This window comes from Rhinolophus sinicus, chromosome 2 (assembly GCF_057876585.1).
Source record: "Rhinolophus sinicus isolate RSI-liver-muscle chromosome 2, RSI-T2T, whole genome shotgun sequence".
NCBI lineage: Eukaryota > Metazoa > Chordata > Mammalia > Chiroptera > Rhinolophidae > Rhinolophus > Rhinolophus sinicus.
The window spans coordinates 96,361,657-96,386,192 of NC_142502.1; the positions used below are offsets into that span (position 1 = coordinate 96,361,657).

Here is a 24,536-nt window from a genome sequence, read left to right on the forward strand (position 1 = left end):
AAACTTTTAAACAAAGGCTATAACAAGTGACAAAGAAGGACCCAGTAATTCCACTTCTGGGTATTTATCGAAAGAAACCCAAGATACTATTTCCAGGGGACATGTGCATCCATTTATTCATTGTAGCATTGCTTACAATGGCCAAGATGTGGAGGCAGCCTGGATGTCTGTTGATGGATGAATGGATAAAGAGGAGGTGGTACATATATACAATGGAATATCGCTCATATATATAATGGAATATGGAAGGTAATGGGTTTTTGCCATCTGTGGCGACAGGGATGTACCTGGAGGGTGTTGTGCTGAGTGGAGTGTCAGACAGAGAAAGACAGATGCAGTGTGATTTTGCTTATATGTAGAATCTAAAGAACAAAATAAACAGAAACAAACTCATAGATATAGAGAACATTTTGATGATTGCCAAATGGGAAGCGGGTGGGGGTATAAAAGGGGAAGGGATTAAGAAGTACAAATTGGTTGTTACATATTAGTCATGGGGATGTAGTGTATAGCATAAGGTCTTGCCCACAGCCAGAGGGAGGGGATTGTACAAAGGCGGGATAACAGGAGGTTGTAACCAGTGGGGGTCACCCTAGGGTCTGTGACAACATTCATACTTTACAACACTGTAGACATAACATCCATTTCTTTCTGGAATTACAAGCAGCTGTTCGTGCCAGCCTGCCCTCAAGAATCCAGCTAGCTCCCAGAAGGTAGAGACCATTGCCTTATTCATCTCTTGCTTCTTCCCAGCACCTGGTAGCATGGGTTCCACATGGCTCTGGGCTGGTTATTCTGTTTGCCACCTCCCCACTCATTCTCCACCTTTCTCTGTCTGCTCTGAGCCCCAGGAAGCTGACCCCCAAGAACTCGGTCACCCAGGCTCCCCTGCCCTCTGGCTTTAGCCTGGGTTCATCCATTGAGAAGCAATAGATGGAGATTGGAGGGTAGAAGAGAGAAAGTTTGGTTGCTTTCTTCTACTTTCAGCCACAGCTTCTACCAGAGCTCCCTCTGGGCTCCTGAAACAAAGCCCTCTCTCCTTACCCCACCACAGGCTGAGGAATAAGAATGGCTTCCCTTCCCTCTGTTGCCACGGTCTGGGCACATCAGCAGTCCCTTAACCATCCCACTTCTCTCTAAATAAACTCTCCTCAATTACCTTTTTTATCATTATTATTTTATTAGGGAATATTGGGGGACAGTGTGTCTCCAGGGCCCATCAGCTCCAAGTTGTTGTCCTTCAATCTAGTGTGGAGGGCACAGTTCAGCTCCAAATCCAGTTGCCATTTTCAATCTTTAGTTGTGGGGGGAAGGCGCACAGCCCACCGTCCCATGCGGGAATTGAACCGGTAGCCTCGTTGTTGAGAGCTCGCGCTCTAATCGACTGAGCCATCCGCCGCCTGCTCAATTCCCTTTTATTTATTTATTTATATTTATTATTGGGGAAGGGGAACAGGACTTTATTGGGGAACAGTGTGTACTCCCAGGACATTTTTTCCAAGTCAAGTTGTTGTCCTTTCAATCTTAGTTGTTGTCCTTTCAATCTTAGTTGTGGAGGGCGCAGCTCAGCTCTAGGTCCAGTTGTCTTTGCTGGTTGCAAGGGGCGCAGCCCACCATCCCTTGAGGGAGTCGAACTGGCAACCTTGTGGTTGAGAGCCCACTGGCCCACGTGGGAATCAAACTGGCAGCCTTCAGAGTTAGGAGCACAGAGCTCTAACCTCTTGAGCCACCGGGCCGGCCCCTCAACTACCTTTTTGAAAGTAACATTTGACTATCAGGGCCTTGAGCTCACTAAAACATTGAGTGAGTAAATGCACGCATGCATGATTAAAGCAAGGATTAAAGACAGCTGAAGTAGGACGGAACTATTATTAAGCATCTACTGTGTTCAAGGCACCATGCTTGGCTTGTTGAATAAGCTCACCACAGCTCTGGGGGGTAGGTATTATTTCCACGTGAGACAAGCGGAATTGGGAGCAGACAAATCACAATCCCAGTCTGACGAAAATTTTAAGTGGCGGGACCAAAGTCTTAGCACCTCATCACCATGCTTATAGCCTGTCTTTAGATCTCTGAGCAACCCCTGGGTGGAGCAGGAGACCCCTCCACGCCCTCACTCCAGTGCCTTCCCCTGTGGCCCTTCTGTCTGCACGATCCCACTGACAGAGAGTTGGCTACCATAGGTTGCAGGGGTCCCCATCCTATGTCTCCAGGCCAGGGCAGGGCGGGAATGGAATCCCATAGTTTCCCAATCCTAGAGCCCAGCTTCCCCCTCTTCAGTGGCCCCTCTCAGTCCCACTCTCCATTCTCCCTGCTAAGACAGAGGTGCCAAGTCAGGGAAGACTGGGATACATTCTAAGGCCTCCAGGAAGAGGTGAGTATATGGGAGGCGTCCAGAAGGCTGGATCGGACAGCTCACATGGTAGACACGGAGAGAGACCCTGTACTTCCTGGGCTGCTTTGTCTGCAGGAATCCCACCTGGTGCAGACGCCATACCAGAGTGAGAGGATCCAATGGCACCAAGGAGACGGATGGGTGGGGCAGGCGCCAGAGGTGGAAGTTGGGAAGAGACCAGAGGCAATCCCAGGCCTACCTGATCCTCCTCCAAGGCTGCCTGCCCACTTGCCAGCCCCACAGAAACACAACTAAGCAGTTCTTCTGCCTCCTGGAACCATTCCACCCAGACCCACGTGGGACCTGAGACGGCTTCTTTAGAAAGGTTCCTGGAAGCTTCCACGGAGGCTGCTCTACCAAGGTGAACCTCAAGAGGGAGACCATTCTCCAGGGGACAGGAAGAGGCATCAGCTGGGGGAGTGAAGATGCTGGCCTCGCCCCCCCCCCTCCCCCAAGGCTGTCAGGTCTGGGCCAGCAGAGATGGTTCTTGTTCATCTTTGCAGCCCAAGGACTCAGTCGGTACTAGGTGTTCAGCAAGTGTCCATTGGATGATTGATTGGATGGAAGATGAAGACGTTGGGTTCTACATAGATGGGAAACTTGTATTTCTCTCTGCTCCTCTTCCAAATCCCACTATAATGGCAACAAATGCATTTTTCGAAGCTACACATCCACGGCGGCAAAGAGAAGGAAGACAGCAGATGAGAGGTCTTAATAAAATTATAGAAAACAGGAGGCAGATGGACAAGTGCTAACTGCTCGATTAGAGAGCAGAAAGTTGAAGCCTAAATGTTTTCAAGGAAAAGGAGGACTGAGCGGTTGGTACAGACACAAAGCCTATCTATTCCTGCCTCAGAACTCAGGAGGTGGACACAAGAGGTGCCCTGAGTGCGGGGGAGCGGGACATGGGGTAGAAGTAAGAAAACGGGGAAGTTTGTGTAAGGAGAACCTGCCTCCGCAGATGCTCTCCAAAGGCAGCAGGATGGGCAGGTGTCTCGAGGCATCTATCCCCTCCTGACCCCGGCTGGAGATTATTCTGGAGATTTGAACCAGAAGGGCCCTCGCCTCTGGGCACAGGTCAGGAAGAGAGAAGGGCTGCTCTGAAAACTGGGGAGTTAAGGGGAAGTCTGCACATGAAGAGGGAGACGCTCCCCGCCCCTCTAGCTCCTTCCCATGCTGGCTCCACAAACACCGACAGCCAGGCAGGAGAGACCTGGTACAGCTGCCAAATGGGCTGCTTCCAGCCACGACCATCAGATACCTGCGGACAGCCTCTAACTTGAAAGAGAGTCTACAATAAACACAGAAAAAGCTGGATTCAAGGCTGGTAGGAAAACCTCCAGGAAGGCTTTGCATCTTTACCATCTTCTTTTCAGAGACAGGCATCCAGGGATGCCCGGCCACTGTGTTGGCTGCGTGTCTGGGTTCCCAGACATCCTGTCCTCTTATCCCACCAGCCCCAACTTATTGGGCTTTAAAAGTATGCTCCACTGAATATACCGCTCTACCTAGAATGAGATGTGACTCCTAGAAATGAAACCAGCGGGATTCACCCAGTGGTGAGCTGGTAAATATTTAACAACTGGCTCTCTGGAAAAAAGAAACCCCCAATGTGTAGGTGTTTGCTGATTTCGGTGGTGTAAATATTTCCACTAAGGCCGGTTTCAAGCTACCAACATGAAATTGCCGATTGCGGAATTGGGAGGAGAGGCCCACAGGCAGCTGTCACAGGCCGGTCGGAGCAGGCTCCATCCAGCACACCACAGATTTACCTTGGGTGGCAGTGACCAGGGCTTCCCTCAGGCCACTGCTATGGTCAAGCCCCCTTGGCCTTCATCCCTCTTCTCCATGAATCAAGGTCCATGAGCCTAACTAACCCCAGAGGCAGATCTTCTGGACCAGAGGAAACATTTGAGATGGGAAATCCATCTCTTACCAACAAATTGCAAGTCAAAAGTGGTGGTTTTGTGTGAAACTAGGGCTGAAGAGAAAGCTCCTTGAGACTGGGTTCACTTGGTACCTTACTCTCCAGTGGCTGCTCCAACCTGGGGCGAGAGGGCCTCCTGAGACAGCTGGGGGGCCGTGGTCAGCTGATGTATCTCTTTCTTCTCTTTAGAGGGGTTGCCCAGACTGGACCATGGGGAGGGTATGACCCTCATGGGCTTGGGACTCAAACCCTGGAGTGGGGTGGGGGGGAGTAGGGGTTACTCTCAGGGTGAGGGGACTCAGAATCAAGTCCTTCTAAGTCTTCAGGCATCTCTGGACATAACCTTTCTGTAAACCACCCCTGTAGCCTCAGTTTACCCACTCATTAAGATGCCAGGAAAAGGAATGCCAGACTTTCATTGCTACCATTGTTGACAGTGGGCATGTCACAGCTGTCTTAGCCCAGGCACAGTCCCCTCCAGGAGCAGGAATCATGGGACTGAGGGTGCACGTGGATGGGCGGGGGGCTTCTCACTGGCTAGGAGCGCCACAAAACCATGTTGGCAGGAGGCACATCTAAGCGCTTGCGGGTGTGATCAGTGTCCTGGCGGTACAGGTAGCCACAGGTAGGCTTCTGCAAGGTGTAGAAGGGGTTCAGGGAGTTGAAGCACTGGCAGGTGTAGAAATTGAACCTGAGCTTGTCCAGGTTCGGGTCCCCGGAGTTCACCACCACTGGCACATAATCTGCTGCCAAAGTCTGCTGGTGGCCCAGCTTCCACGACCGAGACAGAGGAGGGTGTGGAACCTTCCCCTTTTTGCCTGAAGGTGTCTTCGGCCCATGGCTGGGTACTGAGGGTTTCTGTGAGTCCTGGGAGGAAGAAAGAGAGAGGGAGAGACGAGGCATCTGCCACTGGGATGTCTACTGCTGGGGCCAGCGACAGGGAGGCTAGTAAGGGGCCACTCTGGTCAGAGGCCCACAGAGCCACCCGGAGCACAGCTCTGCTGCCTGTGGAGCCAGATGCCCAAATACAGGAGGGCTCTCCAGGTTTGCTGACCTGCCGCCTGCTAATTTGGACCTCGGCCTGCTTCTCAGAGGCCTCTGCCAGCTCAGAGGCTGGGAACCTGGGCTCACCCTCAAATACCCCTATCCCTTCCTCCCACATCTAATCTGTCCATCAGCGTCCTTCACATCACTCTCCTCTAGCCCGCTCTCCCTGTCCTCTGCCGCTGCTCCACCCAGCTATCTGTCCTCCCTCTCCTGATCTCTTGCTTTTTCAGCCTGTGCTTTATACTCACACTGAATTCATCTTCCTGTATTAATGGCTAGATTGTGTGACTCCCCTCCTCAAAGTATCTTTTGCTGCCTACTACCTAGAAAAGAAAGCCCAAGGCTCCCAGGCTGGAAGGCAAGACCTTTAAGGACGGGGCTCCCCCTACCCTATGTTCGAGCCTTACCTGACATTTATTTGCTTCTTTGTCACCACCCTCCTTGACGGTCCTATGACCTTGGAACCACCACACCATCTCCCACTTTCTTTTACCAGATCACACTTGGTTTTATCAGGCCTCCAGCCAGAGACCTTTGCTCAGGCTGTTTCCCCAGCCTCGCGGGCCCTCCCTCCCGTTCATCAGGAAAGTTGTGTCTTTTCCTTTCAGTCACGCGCTCCTTAAAGGCAGTGCCCTTTCACCCTTACCCTTGAGAACAGCCTCCAAACTTATTCCTTCTTTTACTCCAGACCAAGGCATTTAGTGAGCACACAATGAACACTGGTTCAAATGAACTGAATTCCAGTCAGGGGTAGCGCCCCTTCCAACCAGCCAGTCCATTCTATTGTCGTATCTCTCTCATTGTTCGGGGTGTCTCCTACCCAACAATGCCTGCTCTCCATAAAAGAGGTGATCAGGTATGGAGGTCTGCCCCTCTAGGAGTTCCCCGTGTATCACATCGTACTGGCATTTACTTGCTTCTTTGTTGCACCCTCCTCTGAATCCCCACACTATCTCCCAGCTACTGGATGCCCATTTCACGAGGGATTTTCAGAGCCGTGACAGTACAACCCAAAGGATGAGAGGTTCACGTGTCAGGCTGACTCTCTTCTGCTCCCCTAGGCTACAACTGTCAGGAGAACCCATTTCCTCTCTGCCAGCCTCGCAGGCCCCCGGAACTGGGAAGGAATCCCTAGCTACAGTTACTGGAAGTTGAGCCCCCACCGTCTTACAAAAGAAATCTCTGGTACGCAAGTCATAATGTAAGCTCCTTTGCAGTTAACGAACAAGCTGTTTGCACAATTCGAACTTGCTCAGGGCTTTCCTCAAGGCAGTCTTTGCTCCTACAGGTTCCTAGTCAGGAGTGCCCCAGCTTTGCATTCCAAAATTCTTAAAAAAAAATAAAAAAAATCTTCCTATTTTTCCAAGCCAGCAGCTCATTTGACACCTCCTCCAGGAAGGCCTCTGATGCTGCAGTCCCGGCCCCCTCTCATCCTCCACTGTGTCCTCAGTTGCTGGTGATCCTTTTTGCTGAGCTGGGACTAGGGTAAGGCAAGTGCCTACATTTTAAGGAGGTGCTGTCTCAGCTCTGCCAGGGCACAGTGAGCGCTTCCTTTCATGTGGCGCCTCATCCTACTTGCAAGTCATGATCTTTCTGGGCTCCAGCTAAGGTCCCAACAGCCTGTAAACAGCTCCCAGGAGTCAGGGCCATACCCTATTCCTCTCTGTGTCCCTGGGGCTTAACCAGTGCTGCACACAGACAAGCTGGAGAAAGTGTGAACAGGTGGTCAGCGGCCTTCCAGAGTCTTCCAGGCTCAACCCCGGACGCAGGACTACAAGCAGAGGGGCGAGCACCGGAAAGGAGCTGTGATGGTGGTCATCAGCGATCTGTCTTCGCCACCGGTTACGAGCACAGCACCAAACTCTTTAAAATGGATTATCTTGGAGCATTTTCTCAGTCCCTTGAGATTTTGTTTCCTGGCAACTGTCATCAGTTTGGCTCAAATAAACTCTTATAAGCTTTCAAATAAATAAATAAACAAATAAATAAAATGGATTATCTCCTCTAATGCTCACATTAACCCTTTAGGGAAGGTATTATTATTAACCCCAGCTACAAGGTCAGACAGTTAAGTTTGCAAACTAATCCTAGAAAAGGTGCTACATCCCTCATTGCTGAATATCACCACGGTCACCTTCGAAGTACTCTCCTTGGGAAGCTATGCACCAACGCCAGTCCACTCTTCAAAGCAGTTTTGGAACTCTTTTTCTGGAATGGCCATCAGAGCTGTCGTTGTATTACCCTCGATGTCCTGAATGTCATCAAAATGTCTTCCTTTCAATATTTCCTTTATCTTTGAGTAAAGAAAGAAGTCACTGGGGGCCAGATCAGGTGAGTGGGGAGGGAGTTCCAATACAGTTATTTGTTTACTGGCTAAAAACTCTCTCACAGACAGTGCCGTGTGAGCTGGTGCATTGTCGTGATGCAAGAGCCATGAATTGTTGGCGAAAAGTTCAGGTCATCTAACTTTTTCACGCAGCCTTTTCAGCACTTCCAAATAGTAAACTTGGTTAACTGTTTGTCCAGTTGGTACAAATTCATAATGAATAATCCCTCTGATATCAAAAAAGGTGAGCAATGTCGTTGCAACAAGTTCGCGAATTGTCAGACCTTGTATAGGTGAGACGACTTAAGCATGGAGGTTAGTCACATGTTTAGGGTCACATGGCAGTAAAGAGCCAGGTTGAGGTTTGAACTCAGGCCTGGTTGACCCCAAGTTCCACACCCGATATTCCATGATGTATCTCCTGTGTCCACTGCACTGTGGGGATAAGGCCTGCCACTCCATTTCTGCCCTTGCTCCGTCAACTTGCTGAGCTCCTGCCAGGTGTGCTGGGCAGCCAAGACCACCCTCCACAGACCCCAGGCTCACTGGAGGCTCCGGCAGCCAGAATGCCCAGTTTGGCTGAAACACGGGTTTTGAATGCTGGATTTGGGTTCTTGTACCCTGCATGGATAGGACGACACACTGAGAAGAGTGAGGCTTATTTTATGAGTTATCATCTCTTAGCAGAGCTGAGGACATGGCATTGGTCCATTTATTCATTCAGAGCTATTCCTTTTGTATGCCAGGCTCTGAGTGTGCAGGTAACAAAGACCTCACAAATATGACGCTCTGTAGAGCCTGGCTTCTCGCCCTCGGCACCACTGACTTTGGGTCGGATGATTGATTCTTTGTGGTGGAGGCTGTCCTGTGCATTGCAGGCTGGCCAGCAGCATCCCTGGCCGCTCTATTCACTCTACCCACCTCTCAGGTGCGACAGACAAAAGCTTCCGTAAACATTGCCAAAGCCACCTGGGGGCAGTGAGAATCGCCGCTTTACACAATCCATCACAATCTCTGTATCCTCAGCGTTAATGGTGAAGCCTGGCCCTGTAGACTCTTCCGTTCCTGGGTCACAGATGTGGCTCAGGTTTCTTCCTGTTAAGCATGATATTGAGGACGTGGGGTTTTGGTACTCCTGACAGCGCAGAAGGGCTCAGCTTGTGACGGTGCAGATGAAACTGCAGAGGCCCTAACCCACACCCACACCTGCTCCCCAGCCCGCCCTTCAGTCTTGGCCACTTGGACCTCGGGCTCAGGAGTAACAGAGGCGAGTGCTTTCAGAATGGTTGGGGGCCGGGGAGTTCTTACCAGAGACCCCACGGAGGAAAGGGAGACACTCTTTGATAACAGAATTGAGCATCCATCATGTACCAGGCACTCGCCACTCAGCTCTGCAAAAGCTCCTAAGAGCCATTTGACATGTCACTCCCCAGCTTTCAAATGCAGAAACTGAGGCTCAGAGAGAGCTAAGCATTGGTCTAAGTTCATATAGTTAGCGAAGTGCTGTGTAAGAACCTTGCAGAAGTCCCATGACAAGTGACTAGTTAATGCAGGAACCAGAATCAATTTGAACACTCCCCTCCTTCTCTGTCCCAGCCCAGGCCCTGGTTCAGGTCTACCTGCCCTGGGTCTACTAGTCAGCTATGTCCCAGCTGCTGCTTCTGCAATACTCAGGACCCTAGTGGGGGGACCACGGCCCCAAGCACATCCAGGGATAAGACCCTGGCAGAAACTGGGACAGAAGGAAGAAGAGGAGGAGAGAGGGAGGAGGAAGAGAGGAGAGGAAGAGAAGACATTGGGCAAGAAAGAGGAAGAGGAGATGGAGGGGGAGCCCCAGCCTTGCCCTGCCCCTTCCGGGCCTTGCCAGGCTCCCAGTGACTAACTTCAGCGGCTGAGAACACTCCATCTCCTCCCCAGAGACCAGCACAGGCAGCTTTGGAGGGAGGGTGGGGCCTGACTGCATACTTTCTAGGTTAACATCTGGTTTCATTTAACCATTTCCTCCCCAACCAGGTCTTCCCTGTCAAGTGCAGTGTGTGTGTGTGTGAGAGAGAGAGAGAGAGAGAGAGAGAGAGAGAGAGAGAGAGAGAGAGAGAGAGAGAGAGAGACTTGAAAAAAGTGGTTCACAACTGGGGGTGACTTTACCCCCAGGGGCCATTTGGCAATCCTGGAGACATTTTTGGTGGTCACAACTGGGGGTGGGGGTGCTACTGGCATCTAACGGGTTAAGGCCAACCATCCGTGCCACAGTGCCCAGACAGCTCCACCGCAAAAATCAGCACACCACGTTAATAGTGCCAAGGCTGAGGAAACGGTTTAGAGGTTTGAGGCAGACCCTTCCCCCCCCCCCCACCTGCTTCCTATAGCCCTGACTGAAGCCTCCCATTCCACAGCGAGCAATGAAGCTTAAAGGGCAAGTAGAGGGTCCTGCCAGCCTCTCCCTATTTTCACTTGGGGTTTGAGCTAGAGCCCAAAGAAGGAATGCAAATAGGACTCTCCCTTCATACCCCCTACCCCCACAGGCAGAGACCACCAACGCCTTTTAGACATACACATTATGTTTTTGTCCCTTATACCAGGGCTTAGAATGCGCAAGAGGGGGACTCAAGAGTGGAGCTTTCTAAGTAGGGCAAGCAAACCTCATATATGACATTACTACAGGTCTACTGGGAAGACACTCTGGACTCTCAGATACTCCAGGCTCCGGGGCCCATCCACTAGTCTGGCCCATGCCTGACATTCCACCATTTATTAGCACCTCACTCTTTGGTGGAAGGCCTCCTGTCCTATTGAAATGTAAATGACATTGGGTGAGGTTGCTGGTTAAGCCTCCTGGGGCAGCTGGTCCTATGGGATGTGCCTGGGCTTTGGAGGTTGAAGGCCTGAGCTCAGGGCCTGACTCTGCCCTTACAGGTTGGGCAACCTTGGGCAAGTAGACGAACCTCTTTGAGCTTCAGTTGCTTCATCTGCAAAATGGGGATAATAAGACTCTACTTCACCAGCTTGTTGTGGGGGTGCAACGAGTGTGGGAACTGCGCAAGCACAATGCAAATTGTGATTATTATCAGCCCGGACCAGCAGTTGCATCTAGGTTTTGAGTGTGCTTATCTGAATCTTTTTGAGAGCGTGTTTGCCTGCAGTGGGGGCAGAGGGGCTCAGAAGGGCAGAGACAGGGAGGCCAAATGGGGGCCTCAGCTTCCTCATGAGGCTGCGTGGCATGAGGGCCTGGAGTTCACATTCCAGCTCTACCACCCACGAGGTACCCAACGTTTAGGTAATTTATAATACTGTACCTCAGTTTTCCCACCTGGAAGTGGGAGTAACAAGAGAATCTATCTCCTAGGGTTACCCTGAGGATTTAATGAGCTATGTCATGGGAAGTGCCTTGACCTCTTAAGTACTCAATCAACTTTAGCTATGCGATGGGGTAATGCAAACTAACAGTCTAGGAAGTGTCTTGGGGAACTGAAGGGGCAGAAGAACCAGAGGAGATGGACGGTGGCCCACTTCCGGGCCCCCACCCCCACCTCTACAGTAGGCAAGAATCGGGCAGTGGCACTGGCACCTAAGCCTTTGGTAAGAGGACCCCAGCTCTCAGCTACATAGGTGGGCCAGCCTGAGGCCTTTATACGCCTTCCTGCCAATCAAACTTCTGGTGCCCTTGGGTCCCCTGATCTAGCCCTGTGATGTCATCTCACCTGGGTCATCCTTGACCAGGGCCTTCCTTGGTGGTAAGATAGAACTTCTGGTGGTCAGAGGCTCCAGGGGCTCCCAGGAACTCTTGGAAGGCTACTGGGAGTGCCAAGCTGGGGAGAACTTGGGTGGGCAGGGGCATTGTGATGCCTCTTTGACAGCACAATTCCTCCTGTCTCCCTCAGGAGACACAGAGGCAGGGCTAGGGGCTGACGTTTCAAGGCCTGGAAAGGTCTTTTGTTTAACCTTAACATTGACCCCCTCTGCAATTCCCTCTTTCCACAGTCTCCCAGTGTTGTGCGGGGGACCCTGCTCGCTGCGCCATTTGTCGTGCGGGACGGCCTGCAGGGTCTCTGCTCCCGCTCCCCTCATAACGCAGGATATGGTGAGGCCAAAAAGGAACACACAAGGAGCCATAGATGGGGGAGTCACACCACTATATTCTCGCTGGCGGCACTATACTCTCACTGGAGGCTGGATCCACACTGTCCGCAAACCGCCATCCACACCAGCCCAGCCGCCATCTTCTTGCTAGGCCCCATTTTCCTTCTCTCCTCCTTCAAACCGCCATCTTTCTTCTCTCTCTCTCTCTCTCTGGCGTAGCCACAGCAGTTATATTGTGGCCAATGGCTCACTGGTTACAGCTGACGGCCAACTAGCCACAGCTGATGGCCATGCAATCACAGTTGGCCATTTACTATCTGAGCCAACACCTTTCTATGTGAGGCCGAGAGCCTGGAAACTGCTTTTTGGGGCTCTGCCCCCACACTCCACCCCTACAGGCTCTCGCCTCACAATCTACGCGACAAGCGTCTTCCGCGAGGGGACTTGTGCGAGGAGCCTGGGGGTGAATGCAATATCCTGGACACAGCCAGGCTCTCTGGGCACAGCCAGGGTTTCTCAGGGCACCACCAGTGCTTCTGGGCACGGCCAGACTTCCTGGACTTCTTAGGGTACCACCTGTCTTCCCGGACACAGCCAGGGTTTCTCAGGGCACCACCAGTACTCCTGGGCACTGCCAGACTTCCTGGACTTCTTAGGGTACCACCTGTCTTCCCGGACACAGCCAGGGTTTCTCAGGGCACCACCAGTACTCCTGGGCACTGCCAGACTTCCTGGACTTCTTAGGGTACCACTAGTTTCCCCGGGCACAGCTAGGATTTCTCAGGGCACTGCCACTCTCTGTGGGCACAGCCACACTTCCTGGACACAGCCAGGGCTTTCAGGGCACTGCCACTCTCTGTGGGCACAGCCACACTTCCTGGACACAGCCAGGGCTCTCAGGGCACTGCCACTTTCTCTGGGAACAGCCCGACTTCCTGGGCACAGCCAGGGTACCTTCAGGGCTCAGCCAGACTTCCTGGACTCAGCCAGGGCTCTCAGGGCACTGCCACTCTCTCTGGGAACAGCCCGACTTCCTGGGCACAGCCAGGGTATCTTCAGGGCTCAGCCAGACCTCTCAGCGCACTGCCACTCTCTCTGTGCCTCTCAGGGTACCCTGCTGGAACAACAGCGACTCACAATCAAGGTGCTTACATATTCTCAATGGCGGCCAGTCAAGAGACAAAAGCAAATATCCCCCAGTTCCACTAACAACAGTTCCCAAACAAACAGTCAAGCGGTCCATTAAATTAGGAATGGAAGGCAATTCCCCATAGTCCATAGTCATTCACCAGGGCTGTCCTGGGGGTGAGGGATGACCTTGACCTCACCCTCATCTCCCACGGAGGACTCAGCAAGCGTTACCTCCTGGGACTACAAGTCCTGCATCCGGGCTGCCTGAGCAGGAACTTCCCTGGCCCACAGGGCTGCAACGACCTTTGCTTTCTCCGGCCTGTGCTGGTTGGGGAACCGTCCACATCTTTCCACCTCTCCACGGGGCTCCATCTCTCTGGCAGCTGCATGGCTTTTCCTGTGCCGGTGGGAGAACCGTCCACGTCCTCCCACCCCTCCACGGGGGTCCAGCTCTCCGGCAGCTGCTCCTCCTGGTCTTCCTGAGACTGGGTGTTCATACACACAAACTGCTCCACCGTCCTTTGGAGAGCTTTGGCTGGCACCATATCCTGCCGACTACGCCATGTGTTGTGCGGGGGACCCTGCTCGCTGCGCCATTTGTCGTGCGGGACGGCCTGCAGGGTCTCTGCTCCCGCTCCCCTCATAACGCAGGATATGGTGAGGCCAAAAAGGAACACACAAGGAGCCATAGATGGGGGAGTCACACCACTATATTCTCGCTGGCGGCACTATACTCTCACTGGAGGCTGGATCCACACTGTCCGCAAACCGCCATCCACACCAGCCCAGCCGCCATCTTCTTGCTAGGCCCCATTTTCCTTCTCTCCTCCTTCAAACCGCCATCTTTCTTCTCTCTCTCTCTCTCTCTCTCTGGCGTAGCCACAGCAGTTATATTGTGGCCAATGGCTCACTGGTTACAGCTGACGGCCAACTAGCCACAGCTGATGGCCATGCAATCACAGTTGGCCATTTACTACCTGAGCCAACACCTTTCTATGTGAGGCCGAGAGCCTGGAAACTGCTTTTTGGGGCTCTGCCCCCACACCCAGGATCCCTGAATTGTGGGTAGTGGGATAAGTGGAGAAAGGAGGAAATCATCCTAGTTATCTAGGTACCTCCAGAAGTCTTCATGTCCCCCAGGCCCCCAACATGTCATTAGAAACCACTACAGAGAGGAAATGTATCCAGCCAACTCACCATTCTCTTTCTCTATCTGCCCTCAAAATTATGGAGATGATGGATGGATGGATGGATGGATGGATGGATGGATGGATGGATGGATGGATGGGTGGGTGGGTGGATGGATGGATGGATGGGTGGGTGGGTGGGTGGGTGGGTGGGTGGGTGGATGGATGGATGGATGGATGAGTGGGAGAGTGGATGGGCAGGTAGATGAGTGTGGGTAGATGGACAGATGGTAGATGGGTGATCCTTCCCGATTTGAGCCCTGCTCACTTTTTTAGCCTCATCTCTTACTATCTTTTCCCTCACTCTATGCAGTAACTAATTACTTAAACTTGTCCTGCTCTCTCACCTCTGAGCTTTTGCATATGCTGTTCCCTCTCCTGGACCACTTCAAACAGGGGGTTAGGAGATGAAAGGATGGATGGGTAGGTGGGTAGACAGGTGGCTGGGTGGGGTGGCCATGGGTGAGTGGATGGATAAATAATCAGTAAATGGATGATTCTGCTATAGAGGATGGGATTGCAGACCCAGGAATCAGATTCCTTGAGTTTGAATCCCGGGATCTATTTTACTGGTTGCATGACCTTGGGCAAGTAATTGACTTCTTTGTACTTCTGTTTGTCCATGTAAAATGAGTGAACTAAAGGTCCCTACCTAATAGGGTTGGGCAAAGCACTTAGGACAGTGCCCGGCACTCAATAAATATTAGCTATTATGATGTGTGGGTGGGTAATTGGGTTGATGGGGGGTGGGCGCTGACTGGGCTGTCCTGTCCCCATCTTCAAAAACCAGACCACTCCAACTTAGTGTCCCATCTCCCCAACACCAGACTTGGTGGGCACCTCCCAGGAATGTGTCAGAAACCCCACATGTAGGAGAGACCTGGGCTTCTTCCTAGGGTCAGTGTAGGAGGAGGCGGGGAGAACCAGGGGAGAGAAATAGAGCAAAATGCTGACTTCCTGCCCTCTGCCATGCTCGCTTGGGTTGGGCCCAGGACTTGTTTTGTTCCTGGCACTGTGTCAGCCCTGACTGCTGCTGATGGGCTGGACTTTGGGGCCCATCGGCAGATTGGGAGTTGGGGTGTTAATGACTTGTGCACTGTGCTCAGATCTCACACCCTGATGGTAACGTCCCCTAATTTCTGAGGAGGCTGGGAGGGACCAGGAGGGAGGCTGGCAGGGAGGAGAGAGGAGGAGGAGCAGCAATCAGGGCTGGCCCTGCCAGAGCCTCTGATGGGGGATCTTCCAGGCTCTGGGGAGATGATCCCTTGCTTGGGAGATGGAAGGAAGATGGGAACATGGCATTCTGAGGGGGGTGGCCAGCGTCTCTGCCTCTGGGGAAAGGAGTTTGGGTCCCAGCCCAGGGCCTGAAGGAGCTGTCAGGAGGGAACCCAGGAGGCTGGTGGGGGTTTGGGGGAGTAGGGTGCCACAACTTAGCACACACTACACTTTGTCTCAGCCAAAGAGGGCTCGAGGTGGGGCTGGTTGCCAGGAGTCTCGGGTGACCTGAAATAAGTCCCATCCCCCTCTGGGCTTCAGTTTCCCTACGAGGATGTTGAGTCCTTCCATTTTGGACATTTGAAGGAGGGGAAATTGAATCACATCCTGAGGACTTCAGACGGGGACCCTCCTAGCTGACCATAGGACTAGGCCCTGCCAGAAGTGTCCCCATCCCAGGCTGTGTCACCCTCACTGTTGGGACCTCAAGATGAGGCAGTGGCTAGGAAGACCTCCTTTAGGAAGGCCTGGCTAGTCAAGCCATTTCTGTCTTATTTCATCTATAAATCTCAGAAGGGTTAAGAAGTGGGCCTCTGGACCCACACTGCCTGGGTCCCAATCCCAGCTCTCCTTCTCTGTGTGACGTTCACAAATCATTAACCTCTCTGTGCCTCAATTCCTAATCTGCGAAGTGAGACTGATGAGAGAATTTACCTGGAATGCTTGTTGTGAGGACAACACGAGTGCCGAGCAGTGCTTGCTGCATGGTGGTTGCTAAGCGTTATGTTGTTATTATTTCTAAACTTCGAAAGACACTCATTCAGACCTGCCTCCTGGAATCCCCCCTTTGTCTGACTTGTCTGCCACACTCCGGGCATTACCTCATTTTATTCTTCGTCAAAGTTCCTGGAAGGTAAGGACGGTGATCTGTACCCACAGTGCTCAGTGGGTGTTCGGGAAGGATGAGAGGAGCCCGTGAGACTCAGGGCGGGCGTGGCTCACAAGAGGCTCCATGGCCACGCCCACCGTCTCCACCCCTCCTGCCCTTTCTGCTGTTGAGGTCCAGGCAAATAGTTTTAAGTGTCCTGCTACTGCCTTGCTTTAAGTAGGCCTGGTTCCTTGGACATTTTCTCCACCCCTCCTTACCTGCTGTGTGATTTGGACCAATTACTTAACCTCTCTAACCCTTACTTATTTTTCCTTTGTTGGACCTCAGGTACAGGAGGCTGAGTTATTTATACACCTTGCTTCATGGTGCACTATCGTCCCTGGTCCATGAGGGCCTCCTCTCTCATTATATTAATTTTCCCCTTTATCTCCAGTCTCCAACCACATTCCCCACCCACCCCAGCCGGAGGCAACCATTCTAATGTGCTTAATGAGTATTTTCTTGTTCATATGTATTCTTGCACAATATATATATATATATATATATATATATATATATATATATATATATATATATATATAGTTGTGTGTGCAGGTCATTTTTATTTAGATAAGTGGCATTGTGTGTTTTAGATCTCATTCTGTTTACTTTGATTGTTCCCTACTGTTTTTAAGGACCATCTAGTTCCTTGCTTCCAATTACTGTGTAGTCCACAGAGTGCATCCACCATATTTTAGGTCTCTGCTCTCCCAGGGATGGACCCCTAGGTGTCTCCAACTTCCCATCCCTGCAAACAGCACTGCAATAACATCACATTTATGCCCCGCTAGGGACCTGGGTGAAGGCATATTCCTAAGAGCAGACTCGATTGGCTGTGGAGCATGAGTAAACATCATTTGGAGTCTTCTTTTCTATTCATAAAATGGGTGTATTGCCCCCTCCCTTGCAGGGCTGACTTGACAGGAGTGGGTTAATGTGTCTAATCCACTCAGCCCCATGCCTGACACAGAAGAGATAGATACTCAGTGAATGGCAAATATGGCTGCTTTTCCTCCCAGGTCTCAGGGAGAGAGGGAGAGAAATAAGCCAGACCCAGGAAGGGTCACACAGAAATGCTCCCAGGGCTCGAAGTCCCAGTTCAAGGGTTGGTTTCCAGAACACAAGAGAAGTGTGTGGGGTGGAGCCAATTCCTAAAGCACCGGGCCTGGTGCAGAGGAGATAGCTGTGCCCAGGAAATGCTTATGGCACCCCATTTCTCACCTCTTTCCTCAGCCCTCCTCACACAGGGGAGCCAGACAGCCTCATTTGCTGTTCTGCCTCTGCTCTGCCAGCCAACGCTTTTTATCCACATGTGAAACCACACCTGAGTGTTGGATTCCGCCATCCCACTTTACAGGTGGAGAGACTGAGGCTCGGGAAGCCTCTTGCGGTCTCACAGGAGGTAAGTGGCAGAAGTAGCAGTAGAATCCACATCCCCAGGTCTGCCCCTCTGGTGCTCTTTAACAAAAGAAAATGCACTTTATGTGAAACTATGTTCTTTATTCTTTGTTGAGTTTTAAGTTAAAACAAATGTTCTCCCAACAAAGCAGAGCAGATTACTAAAAAATAAAGAACCCCACATGGAGTTCTGGCATTCCAACTGAACCTTCTCCATGGTTCTGTTCCCTTCCAATACTTGGCCATTCACAAATATACCTTATATTTGAGATCTACATAGAATTTTGTGTTTTGCTTTTCGTACTGAACGATCCTTTTTCTAACACACACACACACACGCACACACACACACATGCACACACAATGTCCGATCGTGGAATGTGTTTTCCGACAGGATGCTTTTGCCTGCACTTGGAGGTAACTGTGTAGATACCTGTCCCACGCTGTCTCGTGGGCCCAGGTTGAATTTTCCTTCTTGAGGATTTTTGTTGAATTGGCATTGCTCTCTTGCAACCTCTCATGGCCTCTGTTCTGTCTGTGTGTTCTCTGTTTAGCATCTCCATGTCCAGTCAGGGCAGGAAGGGCGATGGGAATACACAGGTGCTGACTACCTCCCATGAGTCAGACTCTCCTGGGTACCTTACCCCACTATCTCGTTGAATCGCCTAACAACCTTACATTAATAGCCCATTTTACAGGTGAACAAACTGAGGCTCAGAAAGGTGGTAGGTAACTCAGTCAAGATTACACCCTTGCTAAGCAACAGAGTCAGGATTCAAACGTATTCCTCCGCAAGGATCTTTCCCACCATGTCACAGTCTCATCAATAGAGTCCATGATTATGAAGGGACACTGGTCTCTCCCCTGCACCCCCGAACACACCACTCCCCGCTCAGGGCTGGACCTTGGGTCCCCACACTCTCAGGCACCCTTAATGACTTCTGCGAGCCCCCTCTCAGGATGCAGGAGTCCACACGAGCCAGACTTCCTCTTAGCCTGACCACCACTCCTGGTACTTGCCCAGCTCGTAGGGGCACTGGAGCCCACCCTCCCCTCCAGGCCAAACGAAACAGTCTCAGGAGCTAGGCTGGCATCAGCTGTCTCTGGCCTGGAACGAGAGGCTGGACACGGTGACCTCAGTATTATTTGAGTTGGCACGACCAGAGATCTGACTTTTGCTCCTGGAGACGAGCTGTAGAAACCTGGGGTGATGATGGAAGGTCACGCTCAGGATTTCTCAGCCTGCCCTGCTCCCACTCATCGTGCACTCTCCCAGCCAGGAGCACTTGGCTTTGTTGGAGGAAAGACCACAAACTTGACAAAGGCCTGACTGAGTCTCTGGGAGACTGCTACTTCCGGGCCCCAATCCCACTTGGCATTCCAGACCTGGCAAGTAAAGTCGGCTCTTGGAGGTTACAAAGTAAGTGCCGAGCAGAGATTTAATTACAGGATTGGGATTTTGGCTGTTTTGAGGGGAACCTATTATTTGGCTGTTTCTTTTACTGGGAGAGCGGGTATGAGGTGTTGTTGTTAGATGGAGTGGGGACCCAGTAGCAATAGTACAGGGTGCTGAGCTGGACAGAAAATGAGGCCCCAACCCTGCCCCAGGGAACTTGGTTTCAAAAGCTGCCGGGCTGACAGGTTGAAACTGAAACTGGAGGGGCGTGTGGGGGTTCTGGGGGGGGGGGGGCAGGGGGCGTGCTGCTCACCACTGAACCCAGGCCTTCCAGAGACTCTGCCGAGACCTCACCACCATGAGAATGAAATTGGGGTGAAATGGGTGGTGTCAGGGCAGGGAGCGAGCGCCCTGACATCCAGACTCAGCAGCCTCAAGCCCTTTAGGAGTTCATCATCACACCGGTTTCCCCCTTTGCCTCCATCCCCAGCCAAACCTAACCCAAAACCCAGGGGACAAGACGGGGAGAGAAATGAACAAATACTTCAGGAGTACCCCTGTGTGCCAGACCCTGTCCCGGGCACTTCACGTTCATTATCTTATTGAATCTTCAGAACAATCGTAGAAGACGTGCTGTTACCAGTCCCGGGACGGATGAGGAAAGTGGCTCAAAGTTGTTTTTGTTTTTTCATTTCTCCTATAGGCAAGCTGTTTACCAAACACTTACTTTCTTCCCACGAACTGTCCCACACGCTAATAACTCTGCTCTTTCTGTTTCTGCCACCAGCACACAAGCCCTAGCCCCCATCCCCTCCTGCTTGTCAATTAACCACTTGATTACCCAGTTAAACAACCAATTAAGCCCCTCACCTTACCCTTTCTCCTTCCCATCCATCGTTCACCCAGATGTTAGCTGTTACTCTTGCCCGCCGACTCTACGTAGGCCAGAACTTCCCAAACTTTAACGTGCTCCTGAATCACCTGGGATCTTGCTAAAACAAAGCTTGTCAGCTGGGTACCTTAATCTATCAGCTCACTGAAACTCGTAATGACTTTAAATTAATAGTCTGTTTTAGAGATGAACAAACTGAGGCCCAAAGAAATTGCCCAATGCCTGGGATGGGGCCAGAGAGTCTACAATTCTAGTAATATCCCATCTGATGCAGATACTGCTGGTTCAAGGACCACATTTCTGGGCTAAACTCTTCTGCCTAGTTACTTTAATTTTTAAGTAGGAAATACATTTGCATGGTTTGAACATTTTAAACTATAGAAAGGCATTTAGTGAAAATAGTCCCTTCCTCTCCTATCCCTCCATTTGCCCAGTCCCCTGACCTCCACCCGCAGTAAACATTTGTATTCGTTTCTTACGGACCTTTCCAATGTTTCTGTGTGCCAATACAAGCAAATAAGATCACACTTACCCTGCCCCAAATGGTAGGAGACTACACACACCGTTTTGTCAACAGCTTATCAGTTTATCTTGGAGATAACTGGACATAGTCGGCTGACTCATGCATTTTTAGAGTGGCATTATTATTCCATTGTGTGGAAGTGCCATAATTTATTTAATCAGTCATCGCCAGGTAGACACTGTGGGTTGTTTCTGATCTTCCCAGCTGGCCTTTAGGCCTTCCACACCCTGGCCAAACTTGCTGTGACCTCCCTCCCATCCCCCAATTCCCAGCTCCAGCATGCTGAGCTCCTGCAGAGGCCTTCGTGCCTGCCTCAGCATGCCCTCCCCAATCCTCTGACTCCCTGACCCCCTGACCCCCTGACATATCGACCCACAGAGCCACGTGATTGCTCCTCTGAATCTCTGTCCCACTGTTAGCCACGTCCTCAGCACTTACCTCCCTACTCTGTACGTCTCCATGTGTCTCTCCGAATGACTAAAGCAACTTGAACTCAGGAACCAGGCCTTTGTTTTCTCTGCACCTTTCACAGCCCAGAGCTGGGCACACAGCAATTCTCAAGGATATTAGTTATTTAGCGGAAGTTGCATATAAATGGAGTCACTCAGCGGTGGCTCTGCTGGGGCTGGTTCTGGGTGTAAGAGCCCAGCAGCTACCCGCGGTGGGAGGAACCTCAGACCTCAGCGGTCTCTGAGGAAGAAGCTCTTATCTTGTGCCTGATTGTCTAGAGCACTTGGGTGGGTTATGCTGATATCCAGGCTGTGATGGGGCTTCTGGGGTCCCTTTGTGCCCTTCCCATGTGGACAGTGGGAGGACCCAGGATATCGAGATGGGAGGGTGGAAGGATGGATGGCATGGGTATGTGTGCGTGCTGTAGACTGAGCTCCTTCCCTTCTCTGTTAACATTCTTGCCATCCTTCATGGGCCAGCTCAAGTCTCAGTTCTTCCAAGAAGCCTTCCTGGATTTCTCCAGCCCATACAGACCTCCCCTCCTCTGAATTCCTGCTGTGTGTATTGGTGACAGCAGTCACTGCTCTGTACTTAGTCATCGTGGCTTGCCACCTTGAATCACGTAAACCTTCTCTCCCTGACGAGACCCCAAGGTCCATTATGGTAGAAATAACACTTCTCTAATTATTTTATATCCCCACGTACCCTAAACCCTTGGCACAGCACTAGGCAATTGGGAGAGCCTCCATAGCTACTCCTTGAATGAACAGGAACTAGGTCGAGTGCCATGGTAGTGGGTGGGGTGGGACAGGGTTGACCACAGGTGTGTCTCCAACCAAAAACATTTGGGGAACACCTCACAGCCACAGTTCCTGAAGGTCCGACTCATCCCGTCCACTGAGGCTCAGCAAGTAAACAGGACTTCTCAAAAATGTCACTGTCATGAAAAATAAACAAAGGCATGGGACTGTGTTAAATTAAGAGATTAAAGGAACATAACAAGCACATGCTATGTGTGAATCTCAATTAGACTGTGGATTTAAAAAAAAAACACACTAGGGCTGGCCTGGTGGCTCAGGCGGTTAGAGCTCCATGCCCCTAACTCCTAAGGCTGCCAGTTCGATTCCCACATGGGCCAGTGGGCTCTCAACCACAAGGCTGCCAGTTCAATTCCTTGAGTCCTGCAAGGGATGGTGGGCAGTGCCCCCTGCAACTAGCAACGGCAACTGGACCTGGAGCTGAGCGGCACCCTCCACAACTAAGACTGAAAGGACGACAACTTGAAGCTGAATGGCACCCTCCACAACTAAGATTGAAAGGACAACAACTTGACTTGAAAAAGAAAAAAAAGTCCTAGAAGTACACACTGTTCCCCAATAAAGTCCTGTTAAAAAACAAAAACAGTGTCTCCTCTTTCACCAGGGACCCACCAAGATGGGCCGTGTTTGCACTAAGACCATGAAGAAGGCGGCCCGGGTCATCATCGAGAAGTACTACACGCGCCTGGGCAATGCCTTCCACACCAACAACGCGTGTGCGAGGAGATCGCCATTATTCAAAGCAAGAAGCTCCGCAACAAAATAGCCGACTATGTCACACATCTGATGAAGCAGATTCAGAGAGGCCCAGTAAGAGGTATCTCCATCAAGCTGCAGGAAGAGGAGAGAGAAAGGAGAGATAATTATGTTCCTGAGGTCTCAGCCCTGGATCAGGAGATCATTGAAGTTGATCCAGACACTAAGGAAATGCTGAAGCTCTTGGACTTGGGCCGTCTGTCCACCCTGCAGGTCACTCAGCCTACAGTTGGGATGAATTTCTAAAAAACACCTCGTGGAGCCGTTTGAAGCTTCCTTCTGTGCTGTCATAGTTTCAATAAACCATGGACAACCAAAAAAACAAAAATAAAACACTAAAATGACGTTTTGGGAGATGATATTAATAATAGTGTATCGATGTGAATTTGAGTGTGATAATTATTGTGGTCATTTAGGAGAATGTCCTTACTCTTAGGCAAAGTATTGGTGGGGGTGGGGAGATGTGCCATGATACCTACAATTTTCAATCTTCAGCAGAATGAAAACAACAACAAAAAAGTGTGTGTGTGTGTCTGTGGAGAGAGAGAGAGAGACAGAGAGATAATGAGAGACACGTAGGAAGAGAGAGAGGACATGAAAATGTGGCACCAAGTTAACAATTTGTAAATCCAGGAGAAAGGAATACAGGTGGTCATTTTACTGGTCTTTCAAATGATTTTTCAAAATGAAAAGTTGAGGAAATGTCTTTGCTACAAAGAACAATACAATTTCAACTGTTGGAGAAAGAGCAGGGGACATGCGGTAGTGGGTGCTGTCCCAGGGAGCTCGGAGAAACACACCAACTAGTGTCTGTGACTTGATCACCCCCACCCCGCCTTCCCTCCTGCTGCCCAGAAAGCATAAACATCTAACCCCTTGGTCTGACTCTCCCCCACTCAGCATCTTTCACACCATCCCCCAGGTCCTCATCTGATGGGACCTTCCTCAGTGGACAGCCAGGCCCTGCCTTAGCTAGGATGGTACCCCATGCACCTTCAATGTCCACAGCTCATCTCTCTGGAGAGTGAACTCAACCCTAAGTGAGTTCGACCCACCTTGAGTTTTAAAAATTATATTCCCTTAACTTCACAGAAAAAAAAATTGATGTGCAAAAGTGCCAAGATTTTAGTCATCCTACATTCTCTTTGGAGCTCTGCCAATGAGGATTATTTTCCGCCTTCGTCATCAGATTGGGATGCCCGTTTATTGCTTCCCCCCTCACCTTTTTTTCTTAGGGGCCTTTCCTTATATGTATTGAAGGCTAGTGGCCCACAGTTTTGAAGGCCTGTAGAACCCTTCCGCATGCTCCCTTTAGCCAGCCAGTTCCCCACTGATGGGCAAAGAGTCCTTTCCAAAGTTCCCATATTGACCTGGTCGTGACCCTCCTTAGAAGCAGGGGACTTGCTCGCCTCCTCCCATCCCCCGGGGAGAAGAGGGGTGGAAGAGGAGGGCCAGGTGGGGACCTTATGGCGGGGGGGGGGGGGCTCGTCTTCCAGGAGGGGCGTGGGCCGGGCGAGGTCCCCAGCCCACTGGGCCATGCCAACAATGGCCTGTTGTAGAAGGAGGCGGGCAGGAATGCGGCCGGGGGAGTTGGGCGACCGCGGGGCGGGGCCGCTCTCAGCCGCAGCCTCTTACCTGCCCAGGTAGCTCGCATTTCCAGGCGAGCGGCGGCGCCCGCAGCACCTGTCGCCCGGTGCACGGGCGGGGAGGACGGCTCTGGGCATGGCCTGGTAGAGTGCCCTGGGGAGACAGTGCGGGGTTCACTCCGGGGCAGGGCAGGACGACCGAGGGACGGTCCTTCCCCGGTGTCCGCGAGGCCTGCGGCAGCATGAAAAAGAACCAGACGGTGCAGGGTACCTTCAGCAAATTCTTCGGCAAGAAGAATGCCAACTCCAACGCCACCTCCCTCTACGCCACCAATCCCCCCTGGATTTTCACCCAAGAGGCCCGGGAGGAGGGTACCAGGGACCTCGGTAAGTGCACCCGGGGGAGAGGGTCGGCGCTGGGCCGCTGGGTGGCGGCCCCCACCCCTGGGAGGCGGCCGGCGGCGCTGCCCCGTCCCGGGCTCCG

The 24,536-nt window shown here is 51.6% G+C and overlaps 2 protein-coding genes and 1 pseudogene across 2 annotated transcripts in view; 2 read left to right on the forward strand and 1 right to left on the reverse strand.

Moving 5' to 3' along the window:
* Positions 1 to 4,490: 4,490 nt before the first annotated feature.
* CIMIP3 (ciliary microtubule inner protein 3) lies at positions 4,491 to 24,296 on the reverse strand. Its single transcript, XM_088795723.1, has 2 exons — positions 24,102 to 24,296; positions 4,491 to 5,189 (listed from the first exon to the last, which is right to left on the reverse strand). The coding sequence occupies exons 1-2, from the start codon at positions 24,294 to 24,296 to the stop codon at positions 4,860 to 4,862; spliced, it is 525 nt and encodes a 174-aa protein (XP_088651849.1). The 3' UTR covers positions 4,491 to 4,859.
* On the forward strand, positions 22,327 to 22,751 carry LOC109450735 (small ribosomal subunit protein eS17 pseudogene; annotated as a pseudogene).
* Positions 24,295 to 24,536, forward strand: part of C2H6orf132 (chromosome 2 C6orf132 homolog) — a 32,230-nt gene continuing 31,988 nt past the window's right edge. Inside the window, exon 1 of the mRNA XM_074332922.2 lies at positions 24,295 to 24,439. Within this exon, the coding sequence (XP_074189023.2) occupies positions 24,295 to 24,439 (145 nt within the window). The remainder of the gene's footprint in view (positions 24,440 to 24,536) is intronic.

Coding starts and splice junctions, on each gene's coding strand:
- CIMIP3 (XM_088795723.1), bottom strand. CDS start 24,296: ATGCTGCCGCAGGCCTCGCGGACACCGGGGAAGGACCGTCCCTCGGTC. Junction 5,190..24,101: donor AATGCGAGCTACCTGGGCAG/GTAAGAGGCTGC, acceptor TCTTCCTCCCAG/GACTCACAGAAACCCTCAGT.